At 43.3% G+C, this 16835-nt stretch overlaps 1 protein-coding gene across 5 annotated transcripts in view; it reads right to left on the bottom strand.

The window, feature by feature from the left end:
* Positions 1-5850: 5850 nt before the first annotated feature.
* The window catches only part of cspg5 (chondroitin sulfate proteoglycan 5), a 54309-nt gene continuing 43324 nt past the window's right edge, over positions 5851-16835 (bottom strand). Inside the window, exons 4-5 of one of the 5 annotated variants that reach the window (XM_022746164.1) lie at positions 14351-14507; positions 5851-6107 (exon numbers count right to left, since the gene is read on the bottom strand). In XM_022746164.1, coding sequence (XP_022601885.1) covers positions 5940-6107; positions 14351-14507 — 325 coding nt within the window. In that variant the 3' untranslated portion in view covers positions 5851-5939. Of the gene's footprint in view, positions 6108-10896; positions 10944-14350; positions 14508-16835 lie in introns of those variants that run through there. The other 4 variants (XM_022746166.1, XM_022746165.1, XM_022746167.1 and 1 more) reach the window with 4 other exon arrangements.

Below are 16835 nucleotides of genomic sequence, written 5' to 3'. Positions count from 1 at the left end.
CAAAATAAAACACGAAATGAAACAAAAGTCTAAACAAAAAGTGTCCATCAGCCTTTTGGTGTTAGGTGGGTTGTAGGTTTTAGTTGTAGTACAGTGGGTTTTATTGACTTTTTTTCTGCTGATATAAAGATAAGACACTGAAATGTGACTAATGTCGCTGTTTGTGTGTGTGTGTGTGTGTGCACGTGCCATCAGATAACTGTAAGTGACAGTTGGACAGCTGTATGGGGGAGGATTGGGGTCGTCTGTAACCTTGAACCGACTGTGGAGTGGAGAGCAGTTTTAATGCTCTGATATTCTACACTTCATTACTAGATGACAGTAAAGCTCCATAAGAGTCACTTAATCTGTGCTGTCCATCCTACGGCCTGCGTGTGTGCGTGTGTGTGTGTGTGTGAATGCAGATGAACCCGGAGGTCACTGAGTTTGGATCTCTTTTGCTCAAACTGTAGCATCAGAATGGGTCTCCATGGCAACGACGCCCTCTCTCTGTCTGAAGATGCATGAAATCGCCCCCCAACAGCAGATGAGTGAAAAATTGACGGAGAGAGGGAAGAAGAAGTGAAAATGTTCAAAAGGTCAGTGGCTATGGGAAACAAACACACACACACACACACACACACACACACACACACACACACTATAACACACACTCAGGGGGTTAATATGCCCTTTTACTGCCTTGATAAACACAGATCAACCAGTTTCTGTCTTTGCTTGGAGGCGTCAGGCAGAATGATGATGTTGGCGTCCCTTTTCCCTCGAGCTAAAATTCCTATTATTATTGTTCACACGAATCAGTCACAGGAACGTTTTGTGGAATCTTTGCATCTCTGACCCTTGACCTCGTTAACTAATCCCTAGAAAGCACCGAACAACTTGTACAACTCAGCATTTTCATATTACATAATTTTACAGTGGGAAAAATATGGAACAGCTTTAGATACTGTCCTGAAGTTCTGTGCCACTGGCAACAAGTCTTATTTCCATCTGAACTTGAAGTTTTTTTACTTACATTTAATTTTTCTAATTTGTTTGCACAAAACTGTATTGATGCCACAATGTTGTATTTTTTTATTTTTATTTTACTCTGAATAAATAGTGTGAAGAAAAATATCATTTTCCATTTGTTGCTGCAGACTTTGGTGTCTGGTTACAGAGTCCCAAAGTGTTCAATATCAAATAAATAGATATGTAATTACGAAATTATTATATCAATTCATTATATAAAATATATATTTGTAATTTAATGGATTATAAAAACTCAATTACATCATCTTATGTTCATGATAATATGGAAAGAGCTAATTTTAGAGAATTATTGTTTGATTTCCACTTAGGCGTTACACTTTCTGATTGATCGCTGAGTATTTGTAAGAATTGATTATTGCTTTAAAAAGCTTTCTGGTGGACGTACATTGAAGACACTTGCTTTACTTTTTTAAGCCGGCACATAAAGGTTCAGTCTGTCACTGTTACTCTCAGAGGGATGACGGCACCTCCCCCACTCTGCTTCATCTCTCTCTCTGTTGGTAATGTAATGCCCACTTGTTGCCATGGCGTCGGCTGGTACTTCTGGCTTCGCTCGCTTCAGTTCATAGGACCGTCGTTTGCTGTGTGTGTGTGTGTGTATGTGCAGTCATGTGCTACTGCATGCGCCAACACAGTGTGTGTCTTTGTGTGTGTGTGTGTGTGTGTGTGTGTGTGTGTGTGTGTGTGTGTGTGTGACAGGCTGACAAGAATAAAAGAGGGCGATAATCACTGCTGCTGTTTTTGTAGCTCGCCAAGTGCTGTTTCCTACTCTGGGTTTAAAAAAGTCTTTTCTTCTACCTTCTGGGGGCTGAAATGCTCCCTTGCCCCCACCCCCTCTTTATTTATTTGAAGAAAGAGAAGGGCACCAAGACCTTCCCCCACCCGACCCACCACCCATCAGCAGCCCTCCACCCTGGGAAGGATCCCCCCACAATACCGCTGTTTAACCCACTGCCTTCTCAGGATCCAATGGAGAAACCCGACAAAGGGCCGGCGGTGGTGTGGCCTCATCTGAGACCCATTCAGGGCTGTTTATCACATGGGTGAAAGTGTGTGTGTGTGTGTGTGTGTTGTTGTCGTACTTCTGTCCTTGTGGGAACCAAACTGAGTTTTATACTCTGTAGAGTGAGGAGATTTTTGAAAGAGAAAACATTTTGTCCAGTCAGCCTTTACACACAAGAGTTAGGACCTGTTGCAATCAAAGCTGTTGACTTGAGACTTGGACCTGACTGGTCTTAAGACTTTACACAGACTTGACCTACTAGAGGCCTGACTCCCTAAGGACTTGACACAGGCCGGTCTTGCATATTTAATTATTAGGGGTAGCGCTTTAAAAAGGACGCTGTGTGCTGAAAAGTGATCAACTGCTGCAAAAGGTTTATAGTCAGCCTTCAAAGACCTGTAAGACTTGGATGTTGAATTGCTATTTGCTTATGAAGAAATGTGACAGGACTTGACCTTGTGATGTAATACTCCATGACCTCTTCTCAAATGTGTCGAGATGTCGCCGGAGCTAATCTCTAATGACTTGAAACCTCAACAGAAGTTGAGATGTGTTTCATGTGACATGAGACTTGTCGACTTTGACTTCTGTCAAAACACTTGCGACTAAACCTGAGACTCGACATAGTCTTGTCTCGGATAACTTGAGATTTGACTTGAACTCATCTCAAAAGACACACAAACTTATCATCGTCTCAACCCTCGATCTCAAATAACTTGAGATTCGTCTCAAATTCTCACGTGACTTACGACTTACCTAAATGTCTTAAATTACTCAAGACGAGACTTGAACCTCTCCAGGAGTTGTGACCCGTCTTATCTCGAATGCCTTGAAACTTCAACATGATTCAAATTACTTGAGACTTAAATTGGTCTTAAACGACTCCAGACTTTAGACTCTTCTTTAACGACTTGAGACTTGAATAGAGACTACTCTTGAAAAACTTGCTTTCTTATGAAGACTTGTGACTTGACTTAAATTTACTGTTGGGTTTAGTAAGCTAGTAAATGCATTACGTTAGTTCGGGTCCTCACAAGTATGGAAGTGAAAATGTGTGTGTGTGTGTGTGTGTGTGTGTGTGAGAGAGAGAGAGTGGGAGTGAGCATGGGAAGCTGACAGATGCTTTGTGCATGTATGAATGTAAGTGTGCATATATGTGTGTGTGCGCTCCATTGTGCCAGTTCAACCCCCTGAATGGAACAAAACGTTCTATAGAGCAGCGCTGAAATATGTGTGGGAGGTGTGTGTGTGTGTGTGTGTGTGTGTGAAGGTACGCGAGGATGAATATGAGGAGTTCATTTTTATATGTCCATGTGGAAAAAGTAATTGAAATTGTTAATCTGGTGTCTGTAAAACATCAATAAAGGATTTCACCAATCCATTTTCAACCAACAAGTTCACCCTGAAAAGTTTTTTTTCTTTGTACCATGAGGATTTTTGCAACTAAACTTTTTTTTTTGTCCGTGCATGTACTTGAGTCTTTGCCTACAGCGGATGTGTTTTTCATCTCACACAGTTCATTTAGTGTATGTACCTCCGTAAGTGTTAGTTATTTGCATTTGTGAGCATTTCTGCATCTGTGTGTGTTTGTGTGTGTGTGTGTGTGTGTGTGTCCAGCTGGAAACAGGGTAAGTGTCTCTGGAGGCAGGAAACATGCAGAAGCAGCAGAGCGGGTCCTGGTGTTTGCTGTCATGATTTATGAGCTGCAAAGATAATTTTTCAAACAGTAGTCCAACTGTCAACAGTCAACTGTTCTATCTATCTATCTATCTATCAATCTATCTATCTATCTATCTATCAATCTATCTATCTATCTATTGGGTTGCTGCGCAGCTAACATCAATGTAATATGAGACGTATTTCTGTATTGAAAGTTTGCATGAATTTGTAATTTTGTTTGTCATGGATGTTTTGCTTTCATAAACCCAGGAGTTATGGGAGTTTTCTCACCCCCAGGTCGGGCTGATTAACTTCCAAGGGGGGCCCCCCCCCACATTAACCACCGTGCCCCTCCTACTCTCTGTATGTGTACATGTATACATGTGTACAGATTTTCCACAGTAACACCCGGCCACCCAGTTTGCCGTGTGATATATTGAGGAATGTGCAACAAACTGAAATACTGAAACATCTTTAAACTAGACTTTGACACAACGAACCTCTTCAAGACAAGGTCTCAAGATTAGATGATAAACCAGGATCCACTTTTATCATGTCGTTTGATGCAGTGCTAAACAGTTGACACACAGCACATCTGGGGTTCTGGGGTCCCGGGACAGTTACACACTGATTTTTTGCATTTCAGATGATGGGTCAATTTAGACTAATATATATATATATATATATATATATATTGACAAATAAATCTTATCACAAGCTCCACTTGTTTGGTTATACCAGAGCTTACAGCCACATTTCTTGGCCTTCATCCGCAGACTGAATCACCTCAGTTGTCACGGAGATGGTTTAGCTCTTATCATCTGACCCAAGTGCGGAATTCTGGTCATTTGATAAGAGCTAAACCGTCTCCATGACAACCGAGCGAAATCCATCTGCAGACGAAGGCCATGAGATGTGGCTGAAAGCTCTGGAAAGGCCAGCTAAGTGGACCCTTTGTTATTTTGAAGGTCAAGAATGAATTGTACAGCTCAGCATATACGCATCACCTTGTGACAGGCACACCATGATTGTATGTATTCTCAAAATAATCTCTGTGTGTGTGTGTGTGTGTGTGTGTGTGTGTGTGTGTGTGTGTGTGTGTGTGTGTGTGTGTGTGTGTGTGTGTGTGTAAGCAGGGAGGCACATGTATGACAGGGATCCAAAAAGCTGCGTTCAAAGCCATGCAGAGAGCATCAGAGTTCGGGGGGGGGGTTTAAAAAGGTTGTGGGGAGGGGGATGCTACGCTGAGGAAAACACAGGATCCACAGAGGTCATGTTAAAAAGGTTTATTTCAACAACTGTCTGAATCTTGTTTGTTTGTTCTCGGTTCGAAGTCCCAAAAAAGTACAAAAAAAAAGAAAAAAAAAACAAAAAAAAAAAGAAAAAACAAAAAAAACAAGTACATCAAAGGATTAGAAATCACATCAATGAAAACCAAGACACATTGTGTTTCTTCTTTTTAAATCAATCCAAGCAATTTTTTTTCCCAATATTTATACATACTCACTGGATTAGTCAGACAAACATCAAAACCTCTCAGTAGCTTTATCTTAATGTTTTTTTTTTTTTGTTTTTTTTTACAATGACGTTTTACGTACGTTTTAAACTTCTGTATGATTTCTTTCTTTTTACAAAATACACCAATGCAGGCAGGGGAAGGTGTGTGTGTGTGTGTGTGTGTGTGTGTGTTTACATATAAGTGTGTTTATGTTTTCATCTTTTCACTGTGTGTGTATGTTCACTATGTGTATGTATCTGTGTGTGTGTGTGTGTGTGTGTGTGTGTGTGCAGGTAAGGGAGATAAGGGAGAGTAGAGTGACAGCAACAAGGGGGGCGGGGCTGCGAAACAGGGGAGTGAGTGGATGTAAGGGGGAGGGGGGGGGTTTGTTGCAAGGCGGCGGCAGGGGTGAGGGCTGGCGGGGTTACTCTCAGCTTGGGCAGTGGCGGCGGCGGTGGTGGTGGTGGTGTAAGTTTTTTTTTGCAGCGGCCCGGGCCGCTTGGTGGCAGTGTTGCCGTGTCAGAGACGGTTGCAGACTGGGTTGATTGGCTGGTACGTTGACAGGCTGGTCGGTTGGTTGGTTGGTCGGTTGGTTGACCGGTTAGGCGCACTCGGCAGCGGGTTGGAGAGAGAGCAGGGAGGGGGGGTTTTTTTGGGGGGGGGTGGAGGGGGACTCCCGTTGCCGGCGCACCTTGACGTTTTCGGTGTGGTGTTGTCAGGTTGCTGGGGTTGTGTTGTTTTTTGTTTTCACATCATGTTGTTCTGCAGTGAGTTTACCTCCGAGGAGTTCTCCTCGCCCAGGACCTTGTGGTTCTCGTGTTTGGGGGTCAGAGAGTTGTGGATGTTGAGGGAGTCGTCCTCCTTGGGCGAGGCCTTCACCGGGTCCTCCAGCTTGTTCTGGGAATTAGGATCATCCTACCCGGGGAGGGGTGGAGGTGGAGGGGTGGGGGTAGAAAGTACAGTTAGAACCACAACGACAGGTTTCATATTTCCTGTCCAGTAGCAACTTTGACACTGCAGACTGGTGGAAAACTTTGCTCTCAATTATTTCATAGCCTCTGTGGCAAATTCTGACCAAACCACAAGACCTGGATTTCCTCAGAGACGACATTCATCTTTGCTAAAAAATCAGTAACAAAAGAAAACCAGCCCAAGAAACTGTGTCCATTTTTGGACGATTCTGCACCTCACACGTTACGTCCGGTGCCAATGTTTGGTGCCAGTTTTGGAAGTAGTGTGTCCTTTATGTGGCGAGGTGGAGGGTGAACGTTGGGTCATGGGTACGTAGTGCTTCTGACTTTCCTGTAGTTGGACCTGCGATTAATGTTCACATTTTACCTGTTACCTGGGGTAAGGTATCGAACCTCGACCAAATTGGTTTGATAAAATGTTCAAATACAAAATTTCAATACCTAAGGAGTAAATGAATGAATCTTATCAGCGTCAGGGAGCCAATAGAAATGCAGCGTGCTTGGACTAAGATCTAATGATGCTGGTGATTGGCTGTTCATTTACACAAACACGTTTTGAGTGTGTAAAGAGACTGAACTTAAGAATCAGAATCAGACTACACTGACCGCTGCCATGATGCCACAATAAAACTCAGGTGAAACTAAAAATTGTTCCATAATGTGTGTTGTAATTTTTCTTTTCTTTTTTTCTGGATTTGATTAAATTGGTTGAAAAAAGTGCCTCATTAAGAATCAGTGCTGGAGTCAAGGTATCAGTATCAGTACTGACATCACAAACTTCTGAATGGTACCCAGCCCTACCGTTACCATGGTGTTTCTCTAATGTTACCCAAGTGTTAGCGTTGCCTAACCCTAACCAAACCTTAGCCAAACAGTATTTGCCATAAGTCTGATCTTTCCCATTTAAAGATCTTGCAAAAAGCAAAAATTTTAGAAATCTTTGGCACCGAACGTGACGCAGCGTCCAGCAGAATCATCCAGCTGGTGATTGTGTTTAAAAAAACAAAAAAACAAAAAACAAAGATGAACTTTGGCTCAGTACGTTTCTGAAAAACCCCAGAGCTTCGGATTTGTCTTTAATTTCATGCAGTGCAGCAGATTTTCCATTTTCCACCTTCATGCTTTAAAGAACTACACCAGTGTGTTTGCAAGTTTTAGCTCCTCAACTTCAAATCTTTTCTTGAGTACTTGCTTTACGGTCGTAGATATTTGCATCTGTTATTCCAGCTAGTCATTACTTCCCATTCATTTCCATTCAGTGTTAAAAATCAACAGAATCTTTTAAACATGGAACAAGAACTGAATGGAAACAAATGAATATCCTGGAACAGTAGAGACATACATTCAACTTTCTTGAAACACAGCGGCACTGTTTGGTGATATAAAATACATATTGATTTGAAGTGCAAGAGCTAAAATATGTAGAATAAGTGTGATAAAACACTGGTGCGATCCTTTAGAGACTGTCCGAATGCAGCAAAATACCCACAAAACATTGTTGCATTGTTCAGTATCATCTGGAGGCTCCACTGTTTGATAATCATCATGCTCGGCTGGCATGTTGTGTTTGGTTGAGGAGACAATGAGGTGAACTGCATGAGCGACACCGCCCCTCCCCTTTCAAGCGAACCCATGGCAGCACATGCACATCCACATGCAAGACCCTTCCAAACACACCCCATGTAGTCGCTCATGCAGGATGCCATATCTCCTCCTGCTTCACCTCCATTTTTTTTTTTTTTTTTTTACCATTTATTGTCCCAAAACAAAATAAAAAAGAAAACCGGCCACAAATGATCTGTCCACCCTGGCCAATTATCTGTGGGTACCACCGTCATACATACCCAAACAGTCGCTGGAGGGAAAAAAACAATGTGTTTTTGAGGTTTCAGTTTAAGTCATCTGAATTTAATTAAGGTCAGGGGGAAAACATTGATTGCAGAGTCTGTTTTCCAGCCTCTTATCCCCATTAATATTGCATGGCATCATCGACCCTGCTGCGCCGAGGCATCCTGGGGCGTCCGTCTGCGCCTCTTTGTCCACAGCGCACCCACCCACAAACACACACACACACACACACACACACACACACAGACAGACACACACAGACAGACACACAAGCTTGAGCGTGGTGAGACACACAGTCATTCAGACACACAGGTTGACTGACACACACACACACACACACAGACAGACACACAAGCTTGAGCGTGGTGACACACACAGTCATTCAGACACACAGGTTGACTGACACACATACACACACACACACACACACATCAAACTCCAGACCCTGAGGCCTGTGCCATTTACAAACACACCCTAATTGAATGTTTGCGTTTGAATTCAATGGCACTTTTAGAAAAGGAAGAGCAGTGAGAACATTTACCCGCTGGCCGTTGGCCTAGATAGTAACTTCAGGCAGGACGTGTGGATACGTCACTTCCATGGTTACGGGATAGGGGCCCTCTGTCCTCCCGTCAGCGTGAAACTGGAAAATGTGTTTTGTTTGTTTGTTGGATTTCATTGTTGTTGTGCTATGGGTGGAGGGGAGGCGGGCAGTGGGTGGGAGGCACAGAGTCACGAGGACTTTATAGGTGTCATTTTGGGGGGAGCGGGAACAGATATAAACAGGGTTCTGATGATGATGACGATGACGATGATGATGGAGGCACATGGACAGTTCCTAATGTCCTTTTGCTGCTTGTGTGCTAATGTGCTTTTGCTGAATAGTTTTACGCGACATCACAGAAGTTTATGGAATTTATAGCAGATGGGAAAAATCCCCTACAACATATTAATCTTTTTAAAATCCCTATTTGTAGATGTTTTTTAATATATAACTTCTTTTTTATTATTATTTAATAACAAAGACGGACAAAATTTTAAGTTTTGTCGTACAATTGCGCTGCGTGCCTGCAGCTTCTGTTCTTCAGTGTCAGTTCGGTTTTGATCAGTCAGCCTGAGAGGCGATTCAGTCGATGGAAATGAAATCCTCTTGGACATTACAGCCAGCTCTGCCTGACCAATTCATTTTCTGTGTTGAATTTATTTAGTATTGATGAGAAAAAAAAGAAAAAAGAAAACACACAATTCCATTTCACCGTTTGCTGCAGAGGAAAGAGCGCGGCTGGACTCTGCAGAATTACTGAGGAGGGAAGATTGAGGACAAGCAGGTTCAATCTACTGCAGTGAATGAAACACAAAGCGTTCTATTACTGCAGGGAAACATAAGAGCTTTTTGTGTTATTGTGCAGAAATGATTGGACGGTGTGTGTGTGTGTGTGTGTATGTAAAATGTCTGGGTACATGTGTTTTATTTTTCTTGTGTTTGTATGTGGTTCAATTTCTCTGTAAATTCAGCGTTTTCAAAAGGGGTTAACTTCTTCTATTACAAGCCCTCAGTGTGTGTGTGTGTGTGTGTGTGTGTGTGTGTGTGTGTGTGTGTGTGTGACTGCTGTCTGGTCTGGTGTTACAAGGTCCTCACAAGGTCAATAAATTTCTGCAGCAGGACCAATGCAGTTTTCATTTCTGTTTGTGATTGGTTTTTGGATTTTTGCCTCCAGGCTCTGCAGCTTCACCGGGTGTTAAAAGGCAATTTCACACAATTTTTATGATTTTTGTCTCTGCGGGCGGACGGGGGGGGGGGGGGGGTGTTTACATGACATGTTGCACTGCAAACACTAAACTTACCAACTTCCCACTTGTAAAACAATATCTTATAATTATATGTCTTTATTTTCTTTTAGTTGAGTTTCTGCCGTCAGTTCCTGACCTTTGAAATCCCACAGCTCTGTTGTTGCTAATAGCATTACCTCGATTTCACAAGACTCAGGTGTCACCATGAGGCAAATACTAAATACACCTGTGATCCAGACATAAACAAAAGTGCCATCATAGTTTAATGCTACTTAACGTGACATATTTTCACAGCCTCTTAAAGGCTGACCTCAGTTTTAACTGTGGACTGAGTGTAAACATCATGGGAATCACAGCAGAGGTAATAACTTACGCTACGTGTTATTTTGATGCTGCATCTTTACCGATGCGCTTTGATATTGTTTTGTACTAGTTTTGTATGTCTTATCTGCATGGATGGATTATGAGACAACACGCCCCCAAGGCACAGACATGTAAAAGCCCCCCCCCACCCCAGGAGCAAGACGCCCTTTGTGGTTCTTGTGTTTCTTCCTGTGACTTTCAGCAGGTGAAGCCCAGGGGCACCGTGACCCCTTGTGTAAGAAGCGACCTTTTAAATCTTCACACATCAACACATTAACTTCATACTAATAATAATTAATAATTCATGTGTTGTCCCCGATAAATGGAGGAATAAAGTAAAGTGTGTTAATGCAGGAAGCATCAGCTGATATTTACATCCTCATGAACATTGACGGAGCTCATAGTTTATTCTCTTTTTTAATAACATATCAGTAGATTTGTTTTTCAATAGACACTCGCTGCGTGTTGGAAAATCTGATTTCACAAGTTGAATGAAGAAACGAGTGCAGAATCTGTGGTGTCTCCCTGTCTGATCATGACTGCAGGACATAGTTTTTTGTTTGTATTTATTTGGCGGGTGGGGGTACAGACTTGGATTGGTCCACTGAAACCTTGAGAGAGGGTGACTGACAGGGCCACAGTAACAATGAGAGAGCTGTTTGGGAGGGTGAGAGAGGTGGGGCGGGACTACTGCATCTGACATTTGGGATTTTGGTCTTACCTCACAGTCGGACTCCTCTTTGGTCTTACACTCCCAGGTGTATCTGCTCATGGTTTTCTGAGGGGAGGGGGATGGGGCAAAGGGTTATACTCCTCAAAAAAGCACTCAAGGCATCCTCAGAGAAAGACAAGATCGAGACGGACAGGGAAGGACAGAGGATGAGGAGAGACTGATCCGAGTGGACGGAGAGAAAGAGGATGAGTGTGAGAGGAGACGATACAGAGAGATTAAGTAGCAAGAAAGATGGAGAGCGAGAAAGAAAAGGCAGACAGGAAGAGATAGAGGCATAGAGAGACTTCCTTTCAGACGACAGCTGATATTCCCAGCTGGCTACAGTATCGCTGAGGTAACACCGGCTCTCTGGTGCTGCCTGTCTGTTATTCTGCATTACCAGTAAATACAGCTTTGGATATTTCTGGTGAGGCTCTGGACCGTAGCGCCACAGACGCTGGGCTGTTAGTTTGGAAGGGAGTTGAGGTTATTTGCTTTATTAGTGAGTGTATTTCAGGTGTATTTGGGGAAAGCTGGTGAGCTGGTTTGGTTTTCGGTTTGGGGAAGCCCATATGTCTGGATGGGTTTTGTATGTGGTTGGAAAATGTGTTAGAAATATAAACCTGGGTTGAATAGTAGTTGGAAATGTTTCTGTGATGTTTGCTTCAGGCTGAATGGATGTAGAGGGGGGGGAGTAAGTCACATCTGGACCATAGGAGAAAAACACTTTCTTCAAACTGACTTAACTCATTTACAGGGTTGGATTTCAACACCATTTTCCTGAATTTGAATCCGGCATCTAATCCGTTTATCAAATCTAAATCCTTTTTAAAGACCTTATTGAATCTATCCATAGCATCACTTGTGGTAAGAAACTCCACACGGAACCTTTAAGCGCGCTAAAAACAAAGCATTTGAAATATTTACAAATACTATTCACTCCAGTGGATGAGCAGGGATTTTAGGGGTCGTGATATGTGTGTGGTATTGAGTTAGGAAGTTAAGATTTCTCAGATGTTGTTAGGAGGTGATGACGTATGTTTGTTTGTTTTTTTTTACTACTGTTTTGTGATTTCTCGTCTGTCAGGGTGGTGAAAATGATATTAGGTTGTAGTTACAATAGGTAGATGAGAAGCTTCTCCTCTAAAGAAACAAGATGTCTAAAACTGTTTGGCTAGCATGGAGACAAAAAAGAGAGTTACAGACAAAGAACTAGTTGCTGTAACAAAAAAAACTACTGATGGAGTTGTTAGAGGGTGGTACCACATCTGCAAGAGACTGAAATATCAAATACAAATGAAAACAAAACAAACTCTTCCTCAGTTGTAGCACTAGCACTACCCATGCTGCTACAACCACAGCGTTGCCGCTACTAGCTACCCATGCTTCAGTTAGTGAGGCACCTGTGGGCTCTCTGCTGCCACCTGCAGGCAGCAGCGAGGCGTTGCATCTCAGATGTTTATCCTGATCGCCCCGACCGTTTCTCAAAAGTCTCCCCCACACACCTTTAGCTTACCTGGTTGCGATATCAATCCTGCCCCACCTCCCCCGTCCCGAGAAAACCACCATTTTTGACCAGTCGTAACAGCCCCCCCCCCCCATTTTCAGGATAAACAAGTAAAAGCAGAACATGTTGTTAAAAGTACAGGTTTGGTAAACAGACAGCAAAGCAGAGCTGCAGTGGCGCACACGGCCACCGGGTGGTGCATGTTACCGAAAGAGCAGACATGCCATGACATACCGATGCAAGAGGTGATCAGAGAGAGCAGGTTAGAAAGAGACGGGGTGGGGAGGGGCTCGCAGCAAAGGACTGTGGGAGTTTTCTCTCGAAGAGGTCAGGTTAAAGCCAGGGCAGGTTGCTACCAGCGCTGTGACGACAGTCGGCGTCAGGGGGAATTTAGCCTCTAACCCCCGGCTGTGTTAGTGCCCTGATTCACCCACTGAGCTGATTTATGCTGCATCTGCTCTTTGTCAGCAACTAAGTGTCAAAATAAATTATTGTGATGTTGTTTAACGTCCTTTAAATCAAGACTTTAAATTAAGACTTCATTTTTTCACTTTTAAGTGGTTAAAAACAACAAGGTTTCTACAGCAGCTCCACAGAACCTGAGCTCATTTGACTTTTTTTGTCATCTCTTGTGTGTGTGTGTGTGTGTGTGTGTGTGTGTGTGTGTGTGTGTGTGTCTGTGTGTGTGTGTGTGTGTGTGAGTGCCATCACCTTCATAACGGGATCAATAAGCAATAAACCAGGAAACTAAATCAATAAACACGATTTAACTATGAGGCTCCACAGCCGTCACGTTGCCATGGTAACAGGCTGCAAGGGCCCAGTCGCTCCCAAGGAACTTGTCTCTATGAGCCATCACAGCGCGAGTCTAACCACCTGCCAGGGAACATGGTGGGTATCGTTGAGGGTCGTGAGAGTGATTTTTGTTATTTAACGTTTTTATTTTTTCCAACGGTAAATAAATATGAGCTCATTCTTTTTTTACCTTTCTCACTAAATTATGATCATACAAATATATTTTAAAAAGCTCATTAAGAACTTTTCAGCAACATGTAAAACTCATTTTCTCTTACGGAGTCCACCTAACGGTCAGACCATTGTGTCGGCATTATGTTTTTTACTATTTTAAATTGCAGTTTAGTTTTTGTCAGAACATTTTTCCGACCCTTCCAGGCAGCCTCTCAATTCCACCCATTTCCATACCATATGAAAATCAATTACCAGACTCCTAATTCATTGTTTGAGTGGTGAAATCAAGTGGTTTCCGACCTTTTTGGCCGGTAAGCCTATAAAATGAAGTGGTGTCTGCCTCCAAGAGCTGGTCACATGTTCAATATGTTGAAGGGCTGTGAGAGTCTGAGATCATCCATTAGACTGTTTCATCTAAATAAGTGTTAGAGGTAAAACTAGACAGAATTTTACAAGAAGAAACAAAAGATTAGAGAAATTTGAGCGGTAGAAAATGATCTTTTTCTTCTTTCCCGTCCCCGTTAAATAGCTCACACCCCTCTGATTAATGGAGCTGCAGAAAAAGGTGCATTTACTTTTTGCTAAATGGTTAGCTGTGATGTAAAATATTAGTTTGTGATAAACTGGCTACAACATCAAAACCCACTGGTCGAACCCTTTAAATGAAAATACAGCAACATCCTCTATAGGTTGATATATATATACAGTATATATATATAGTTTTTTATGGAACAAACCCACGACGGTCAGACGATGACGTGCATCTACAGTGTGCGAGTGTGTGTGTTCCTCCCGTCCCGCCACTTGAGAAAACTCCCACTGTCCATCCCCGCGCTCCGACCTCGCCCATCCCCCTCCTTTAGCGCTTCACACCTCGGAGTATCGGAGGAATACTCATGCCCATGCATTAGAGGGAGAGTCAGGGAGCCCGGGCAGGGATTGGGGGGGCGGGGGATGCAGAAAAAGGGGTGAGAGAGAGAGGCGAGAACCACGTTACCTGACAGATAATGTTATCATAGTAAGCCAATGCACGGGCATGAGGGACGTTAGGAGGGGTGTCGCACAGTTTCCTTACATTTGGGTGGGAGCCCTCAGCGATGGTGGACAGCGAGAAATTATCATTGTGCTGCTCCGATGAAGGCCGGTACTTACTGCTGGGTGTCGGAGGATGGAGGGGGGAGGAGGGGGTGGGGGTGGGGGGAGGAGAAGAAGGAGGAGAGGAGGTGGAGGAAAATAGATGTGGTGCGGTGAGGAAGTAGAAGGGAGAAAAGTTTGAGTGAAAGGATGAAAGAGTTGGAGACGAGGTGAGGTGGAAAGGAATAGAGGTTGTAGGGAGGTGAAGAAGGAGGAGGAAAGGAAGGAAAAGGGTGAAGAGAGGAGGAGGAGGAGGAGGAGGGGAGGTTAAAAAAAGAGGAGCGAGGAGATGTGGAGGAAGAGGAGGAGGAAGCCCAGAGAACGGATGAAGGGAATTAGGAGATTTAGAGCGCCGCAGGGGAGTAGGAGGGGAAAAGGAAACGTATTGGACATTTAGGAGATGCACATGATCACCAAGGGAGACAGAGAAGAAGAAGAAGAAGAAGAAGAGGGGTCGGATGATGGAAAGAAAAAAAGGTTGGAAAGGTTGGGAGAGCGTGAGGCAGTTTGAGGATTTGAAGAAGATCCAGGAGGAGGAAGAAGAATAATGAAGTGTCAGGAAAAGACGGGGGGTGAAATGACATTTGCAGGTGATTATCCGCGAGGTGAGAGAAGCAGGAAAGAAAAGGACAAAGATAAAGAAATGGAAAAACACAAATGGAGAGATGGTGAAACAAGAGGAGGAAACAGGGCGAGGAAAGGGACAAATTTAAGGAAAAGATTATATTGTTGAACAGAGGGAAGAAGGGATCGTCAGAGGAAAAAAAAAGGAAGGGGGGAGAAAAAAGCAAGAAAGCAGCATTAGTTTGACAGCAGGTCTACGTCTTCTGTTTGTGACTTGACAAACAGAATAAAAAACAGACACACAAACATTTTATCTGTGATGCAACAAACTAAGAACAAAATATTTCATTTTTAAGCATCAGGTTTAGGCTTCCTGCTTCCTGCTTCCTGCTTCCTGCCAGCTATTGTTCTCACTCTGTGAAATGTTTAATCTTCAGGAGAAGAAACGACGTTGTGTTTGCGAGATGTTCTGCTCAACGCGGTGACGCACTGGGGATGAGTTCGGCTTTTGTGCTTCTGTCGTTCTCAATCTAATCTGATCAATGGGACGGTCTCCTGAAAACTTGGCGTACTACTTTAAAAACAGACGCAGATAAACACACACAGTTTCTTTTCATCTCGTCGGGGGAGGCGGCAAACTTCGGGAGTTCCCTTCTGACTGAATTAAAGTGAACTCTTTGAATTTTCGTCCTCTTTCTTCTTCGTCTCCGACTCCTCAAAGGGACGAGATGTTTCTCTCAGGGATCCAATGAGACGATAACATTGACAAGAGTGTCACAGATTTGTCTCCCCTTCTCTCACAAGTCTTCCCTCTCATATATGAAACGCCTGTCATTTGCCCCCCCCCCCATGAACCTTCGCGTCAAACGTGTCGCTGCGTTTCCATGTCTCAGCGTCCAATCCCTCGTCATATCTACAGTTAAAGAGGCTGTGATCTATTTCCTGCCCGTCTCTGATCCACATGCAGACTTCCTTATATTCCACAAACACAGTGACAGGACAATCAAAGACGAGACAGCGGCAACACAGAGACAGAGACAGAGACAGACAGTGACATCTGCTACGACTCTAGCACCAGGAACCAGCTTTGGACCCGTCACTACCAAGAGACTAAAGCATAAAGTGTTAATCTGTGAGTTTTAGAGGTGCTGAAAGGTGTTTCTTGTTACCTGCGGGCAGAGCCAGACCAGCTGTTTTCAATCTTTGTGCTAAGCTAAGTTAGCCGACTCCTGGCGGAGTACGGGTAAGAGAGTGGTGCCTCCAAATTAAACAACAAAATACATTGTTTGTCCCATACAAGAGTTTTTCTGATACGATGCCCCGTATCTGCAGGACATGTTTTAGGTTAAAATTACCACTTGGCTCGGGTTAGGAGACCTTAGTTGCCATGGTTACAATAACAAAACACCTGGTTGAGGTCAGGGTGCTAGACAGCTTCGTCACTTGAACGGGTTACCTGCAGAAACGACTGATGCTGTCGATGCTGTTGTGTTTCCTCGTGGTTATTATTGTGACCGTGATGACACAGGTCACATTTCCTTTAACCTCACCAAGTTCATTCGTGTTCCCAGATCAGAAAACGCTTGTATGTGTTGCTATAGAGGGAGCGGACAGGAAACATATTTTGTTGTTGTTTTTTTTTTTTAGGATTCAAGGTGGAAATCATGAATCATCAATGATTTTAATGATTTCGTTCAGTTCAATTCCAACATTCTCTTTCACTGTGTTCAATTTTGTCTTATGCAAAGCAGTCCACGATTCATTGTATTTATTTGAGTTTGTAA

The sequence above is a fragment of the Seriola dumerili genome, unplaced genomic scaffold, assembly GCF_002260705.1.
Source record: "Seriola dumerili isolate Sdu_G_001 unplaced genomic scaffold, Sdu_1.0 BDQW01000092.1, whole genome shotgun sequence".
NCBI classification, from domain to species: domain Eukaryota; kingdom Metazoa; phylum Chordata; class Actinopteri; order Carangiformes; family Carangidae; genus Seriola; species Seriola dumerili.
The sequence above is the reverse complement of the archived record's forward strand: the minus strand, read 5'-3'. Positions and strand labels throughout refer to the sequence as shown.